This window comes from Limulus polyphemus, unplaced genomic scaffold (assembly GCF_000517525.1).
Source record: "Limulus polyphemus unplaced genomic scaffold, Limulus_polyphemus-2.1.2 Scaffold10889, whole genome shotgun sequence".
Classification (NCBI taxonomy): Eukaryota; Metazoa; Arthropoda; class Merostomata; order Xiphosura; family Limulidae; genus Limulus; species Limulus polyphemus.
The window spans coordinates 16,102-23,267 of NW_013676499.1; the positions used below are offsets into that span (position 1 = coordinate 16,102).

General features: G+C 37.2%; 1 protein-coding gene across 1 annotated transcript; it reads right to left on the reverse strand.

Moving 5' to 3' along the window:
• Positions 1-1,112: 1,112 nt before the first annotated feature.
• LOC106476559 lies at positions 1,113-5,583 on the reverse strand. Its single transcript, XM_013937208.2, has one exon. The coding sequence runs from the start codon at positions 5,536-5,538 to the stop codon at positions 3,652-3,654; it is 1,887 nt and encodes a 628-aa protein (XP_013792662.1). The 5' UTR covers positions 5,539-5,583; the 3' UTR covers positions 1,113-3,651.
• Positions 5,584-7,166: the final 1,583 nt, after the last annotated feature.

Below are 7,166 nucleotides of genomic sequence, written 5' to 3' on the forward strand. Positions count from 1 at the left end.
TTTTACTTAGACGAAATCTGTGACAAATTCATGTTTTCTCTCATTTCCTAATGCAGTTTTGTGAAAATATTGTTAAACCAATAATGTTGTAATTGCAGTGTGTTGTGCGTATAAAACATTTTTAGTACGAGTGGAGAATAATTAAAGCTTACCAGAAAAACTAATTAATCGTTTTTAGAAAACTGTTGTTTTACAGTGGCGGTTCCGTGACGTAAAATCGTTTGGCATTTGCAGCCGAAAAACGAGTTGAACCTGCATATTTCACGCACACCAGCCTAAAACCTCGAATAACGTAAGTAGTGAATATTTATAGACTTTAACGATTCAAATAGCTGAATTCTTATAGGTTGCTTTATTGGTGATTGTAAAGGACTTAAAAACCCCGATAATTAATTAATTTGTAGACTTTGTACGAAACACAAGCGACAGATAAAATAACAATAAAAACATCAACAATAATACATCATTTCTAATATACCACTAAGTTACTGCACGTGTAAACTTTGACGTTACGTTAGTAGAAACTCACGTAATATTACAAGTTGTTTTTTAAAACTTGTACCAGTTATCGATGTAAAAAAAATATTATAATTTCATTCAATTTTATATGTATGAACACCAGAGTAATACAGTGATAAGGGAACAAACATTTTGTAATTAAGCCTAACAGTCAAAGGTACTAAAAAAAATTTTTTTTTTTTGGGGGGGGGGGGGTCTTTTCTTATTTTTTCGAGATGGTTGGTGGGTCACGAGTCGGACAAACCAAGTATACGTCAGTCAAAACTTTTCACTTTTTGATTCGCGATAAGTGCAGATAGCGCTAATTTTGAACTGATACACAAGAAGGAAGTTCGTCCACAGCACCCACCACCAACTCTTGGGCTACTATAGTCGAATTCCGATATATGACCTTCACTCCTATAAAGCACCCACAGCACAAAGATTTTTGCGAAAACGGGACGCGAACCATGAGCCCTCGCATTTACAGTCTGACACGACCGGTATAGATTGTTCCCACATAACCAACTAATATTCCTGTATTAGATCATAACATATTGGTTCTACTGTGCACGTACTGGTTACGTTTCCATAAATAAACACACGAACACGACTTCAAGATTACACTTTAATCAAAATGGAGCCAGATTTACAAATAGAAACTCATATATTTACATTTTCTTACAAAATTCAGTTCATAACTTTTAATACAATTTTTCTTAGAAACAAAAGGAACATCAAAGCACAAGTTTTTTTACTAAGGTCAAGAACACTCTCACGAAGAGTTCGGTAAGTAAGCGTCTTTCCTAGTGACAGAATAATCAAATGAACTATGATAATTTTTGCTTTATTCGATTTGACCTGACAAGTTTAAAAACCTGTAAGAAGGTTCACAGGAAAAAAAAAAGAGCTTCTCCTAACTATATTTTTAGTGACGTCTTCAGGTTCTAACTGGTGTCTCCACCTGTACGTGGTCTCATGACTTTCAAAATTAAACCCTGGAACAGAACTTGATAAAAGTATGCTTTACTGTCTACAAATTCAAACCTTATGAAAGGGCATGATGGAGGTGTTTAGTTAGTTGTACACATTATAAACACTTTACATGATGGAGGTGTTTAGTTAGTTGTACACATTATAAACACTTTACATGATCGAGGTGTTTAGTTAGTTGTACACATTATAAACACTTTACATGATCGAGGTGTTTAGTTAGTTGTACACATTATAAACACTTTACATGATCGAGGTGTTTAGTTAGTTGTACACATTATAAACACTTTACATGATGGAGGTGTTTAGTTAGTTGTACACATTATAAAAACTTTAATAAATGTTAAGCTTCGTCAACCACGCCTCCTAGTGGTATAATGAAAACTACTGTATCAAACATTTACGTTCATAACAGAGCAAGGAAGAATTAAATACAAGTGTGCACACACACACACACACACATACATACATACATACATAATAAACATACACTATACAAATATAACCACTTTCCAAAGTTTATAAATACAAACAACAACCGCAAAATCGTATTTATTGTTGTATCAAACTTAAGAGTGAATTTATTATTTGTAGATTATTTAATATGTCTAAATATCTTAGGGTTAACAAGTAACCGACTATAAAATAATAAATTAAAATGGGATACAATGAAGAACCACTATTAACATATACAATTTTTTAATTGAGATATTGTCACGTAAAACTTTCAACTCTGCGTTAGTAAATAGTTGTTGTTTTTAGCCATATCATACTTTTTTTCACCAAGTTTGATTCCTAGAGCACAAGAACAAAAATCAAGCGTCAATTTAAAACACCATTTTGAAATGGTTACGCCTGATAGAAATGTGTGTTTCTACTGACAACCTATTCCGAAAAATAAACCAATAATCTAGATATAGACTTCTGAAATAGGTGGTAACTTTCCGGTAAGAAACGCCATCTTTAATTTACACGTGTCTTGGATGTGTGCGTGTTCATAAAAATCCTAGCTAATTATATTGATTAATAAATATACGTTCTATCAAAAGTATTCTCAAGAATATAACAGTTTGATCATTTTGGCGCTTTTTTTTTACATATCTGGTCAACATCCGGCTACAAAGATCCAAAACCAACTACAACCGAATGTTTTCATACAGAGTGTGCGTGTATTATCCCTCCTGAAATGTTCGTTTCAATAAGATGACTCTTGGTTACTTACAAGTGGAACAGAATATTAATCGAATATTTTTGGCTTTAATGATTGAATCTCAATTTCACGCGAGAAAATTTACACCACACTTAATTTTAATAGTTTGTTTCGTGCAGACAGACATAAGATACCAGCACCAGCTGTCCATACACTACAGCAGCGGCTCCTAGCCGGTGGTTCGCAAGAAAAGTTTGGTAATGGCGTTTTTCACTTAACTGGTTCTACAGTTCCTACCAATAGTTTGATTTGCTTCGAATTTATTAAATATTTACGGGGAGGGAATAAATTGATACAGAGCCAGATTTAAGACTATATATCTCTCTTCTGTTGAACCGAACTTTTAAAATACTTTAAAAACAGCTTCAGAAGTTTTGTTAGTTTTAGTTAAATGGTTTTTTGTTTGCATTTTTTTTTTTTTTTATGTTTCAAGAATTATATTATAATTTGACTGGGTATTAACTGGTGATAATATCAGATTCAGATCTTATTGTGAACGTGTTACATCAATATGTTTATACTCAATACATTCAACGTGTTAAAAAATTGTTTTATTTTACAAAATTTAATACTGCTTAAAAGCGGGTTAGCTGCGAAAACCATTATTACTTAAGGGGTTCGCGAAGAGAAAAAGATTGGGTACCGCTGGACTAGGGGGAAAGCAGCTAGTGAACACCCTCCCCTCCACTTTTGGACTAGTCTGATCGACTGATACTCTTATAACGCACCTATACGCCTAAAATATGGAGAGTGATTTTGCGACAACGGCTTGCTAACCCTTAGGCCACTAACGTCAACTTTTAAGAAACGTGACACCAAAAACGCTCATTAATTGGAAGAAATAATTAAATATTTAAATTACCTTGTGGCAAACAAATATTGAAATTTTAATTGTAAACTGAGGTTTTATTTGTGGTGTCTGCCACAACTATATCTGGAGCTAAACTTTGCTACCTAAAGCAGTAACAGTACTTTCTGATAATAGCGTGCTGGATACACTCTGATTGGTTACCGTACTTGTTAATCCTACTGATGTCACCAACGACTTCATACGCATCACTGTATTCTTTGTTCATGAGCGTCGCCTCAAACAATCCCTTGTTTGGATCTGTTTCGACGACAAGTCGAATTTTCTCCGCCATTCCTGCTATGGAGTATCCAACTAATTTGGAGTTAGGGGAGAGAAGGTGAGCACTTTTCACGCGACTTAAAGTCAAGATGGCACATTTGTCTGTAAAGTTGGACAAAATGTTATTAATTTGAGTTACGATAGATTTCGCCGCCGTTTGCACATGCGCTGTACTGACAGCTAAAGGCACTTCTTCTTCGCACGTGCAATAGTGTTCCGAGATACCCACGTCGTCACAAGTTCGGTTAAGAGGTATATACCCAAAGAGAGAACGACCTTTACCTAAAACCACAGAACCAAGGGGCTTCTGTCTCACTGAATAATGTAAAATATCAACTAATGAGGCATGGACGTCATACGGGGTTGTCAATCGCTTAAGGTTTTCATTCAAGTGATGGAGAACGTGGGGTTGTTCTTGTTTTAAGGTTTCTGGCAGGAACATGGAAAAGAACGGTAATCTTTCTTCTATTCGTCCCACTAGGGTCTCCCTCATGGCATCAAATCGATGGCCGTGATCAGACATAAACAGAAAGACAGTTCTGTTCAAAAGCCCGCCGCCATATAAATCCTGGAGCAGCCTCAACATATCTTCATCGGCCGCACCGACCTGACTCAGATACTCGTGACTTATTTCTACTAAAAAGGAAAACGCAAAATGGGGAACATCTCTGTATTTCGTAATGAAATCTTTCAAGTATCTTATCTGAAGCATGTGCTTCGGTTCGGCTCCAAAACACATATTGGAGCTGAACCGATATAGCGAAGAGCCCTCCAATGCCAACCAAAACGGACGAAAGTAGTGATCCGTGGGAGGGCGCTGGAAGCCTGTTGAAAGATAATTAAAAAGCGCAAACTTAGGAAAATCTTCAGCGTATAAAGTCACATACCCATCTTTATTGAAGTCACTCCAAATCAATGGCCAATCGTCATAAAGATCGTACGAGTTCAGTTCTTTACCGTAAGCTTGCTTTCCTGTCAGCATGGCGACCAAATTAGGAAAGGTGTTGTCGCCCACCTTGTTCATGCCACGAAATACAAACCCTTTCATAGTGCCCTGAAGATAATTATAAGTTCTTGGCAGTAAACGTATGAAGCTAAGCCTAGATAAAGAATCTAACCCAAATATAACGACATTATAGTACACTTTTTTCTTGACGTTATAAGCTTTGGATTTTGGCTTTTTTAAGAAGCTTGTGTTTCTGATATGTGCATGAATGTTTGAATATACTGAGATCCCGGCGAAATTCACACAAGAAACATGAACAAAGTCGTGGCTTATCGGAGCGCCTTCTGGTGGCAGAATAATTTTCGGACCAAATGTGATTTGATCGTCAGAACCATTCTGCCTGAGCACAACTTGGTAAAAACACGAAAGTTTTCGTCGTTTCGTACCTATCCACTCTCTTTCCGTTTCGTTGAAACGAAGGTTTCCTAATTCATCAATGTAAGTCAAGAAACCCTGACGATGTTTACAACGAATCGGTTTGGATTCAGCTAGGTACCGCCAGATGGAGTTGTCAAATGGATGAATTCTTGGGATTCGACACGTCTGTTCTTCGTCAAACGGTTCCTCTTGTTCAAGATCGTAGGTGAAGTAAGGGTGGTTGGAAATTTCAAAATAACGAGACTGCCACTGAAACAGAGCAAAGATTCCAACGAAACCACAGACGAAAATCCCTAAAAGGATCTTTCGTGGCTGACTTCGCATTTTTCAGGAACTGCACTAAACTCCTTTTCAGTCATTCAGAAATCACCTGAAAATATAACAAAATAATGTTATAAAGCGAATTTCTTTATAAAAAAAATAATGTACATAAACACGTTCACGATCATTCACTGTACAAGAATGTTAAAAACATGTTTGTATTCTTTATCTATACATAAACACGTTCACGATATCATTTACTGTACAGGAATGTTAAAAACACGCTTGTATTCTTGATCTGTACATAAACACGCTTGTATTCTTGATCTGTACATAAACACGCTTGTATTCTTGATCTGTACATAAACATGTTTGTATTCTTGATCTGCGAATCAAAGAAACAATTGATTATTGACACACACGTGATTACAATGAATTAAAATAATATAAACCAGAAACAAAGTAGAATTTCCCTCTTCAGGAGTGGCATGTTTATTTACAATTCATTTTCGGAGAAGGAAAACTTACTTTTAACAAGACGCCACTTGAAATTCTTGCAGGCAGGATTAGAGTAAATTAATCTATGAAACCTTTCTATTAGCTATATTTTTGTGCGCCAGCAATACCAAGCGTGGGGCGCGCGTATACACGATTCGATTTTATTAGTCATCAGGAAGTCTCTATACTCATCAGGTCACTCCAGTTATAAACCGTTTTTTAATTACTGAGGAGTGTCTTGCCAGTATAGAAATAACATGATCGTGAAAACTTTATAAAAGTCATTCAGCAAACCTTGTAATCACAAATGTAATGGTGTAAAATAAATTACACTTGTCATAAGACATTATACATTGCCCTCTATGGGCCACACTTCTTATTGCAGGAAAATGGGTGTGATGACGAAATGTGCAAATAATTTGGCCTATAAAGGTGATCAGCGTTTCGTTCGAAAATGGCTTTCGAACGGTACACAGAAAGAGCTAACAGAGTTTCAGAGGAGGAGGGACAGTTGAATGACATTTGAGGAAAATTAAACATTCCCAGGTCGACAATTTGCAACGGTGTTGAAGAAATGGAAGTCCACAGGTAACAATGACCCCAAGAAACGACCACGTAAGCGTAAAATACTGTCAGGAGCCGACGTGCCTTGAGAAGGTTACCTCATCTCGCCGTCAGACCCTAGAGAATCTGTGTTTGGAGATGCGAACAGCCACAGGTAATCCTACAAGTGTTTTGCACGACACGTCGAGAGCTGCATGCCATGAATTTTCACGGAAGAGCTGCAGCCCACAAGCCGTTGATAACAAAAACAAATGCACACTGTCAATTGACATGGGGCAAGGCACACCGAATCTGGACTGCAGTTCAATGACAATCGGTCCTGTGGAGTGACGAGTCACGCTACACGCTCTTCCAATCTGATGGACGTGTTTGTGTATGAAGGATGCCTGGAGAACACTTATTGCCTGAGTGTGTTGTCCCAACAGTGAAGTTTGGAGGTGGCACCTCTGATGGATGTGTTTGGGTATGGAGGATGCCTGGAAAACACTTATTGCCTAAGTGTGTTGTCCCAACAGTGAAGTTTGGAGGTGGCACCTCTGATGGATGTGTTTGGGTATGGAGGATGCCTGGAGAACACTTATTGCCTGAGTGTGTTGTCCCAACAGTGAAGTTTGGAGGTGGCACTATCA

What these genes read in the sequence shown, in the direction of transcription:
- LOC106476559 (XM_013937208.2), bottom strand. Translation starts at nt 5,538, where the DNA reads ATGCGAAGTCAGCCACGAAAGATCCTTTTAGGGATTTTCGTCTGTGGT.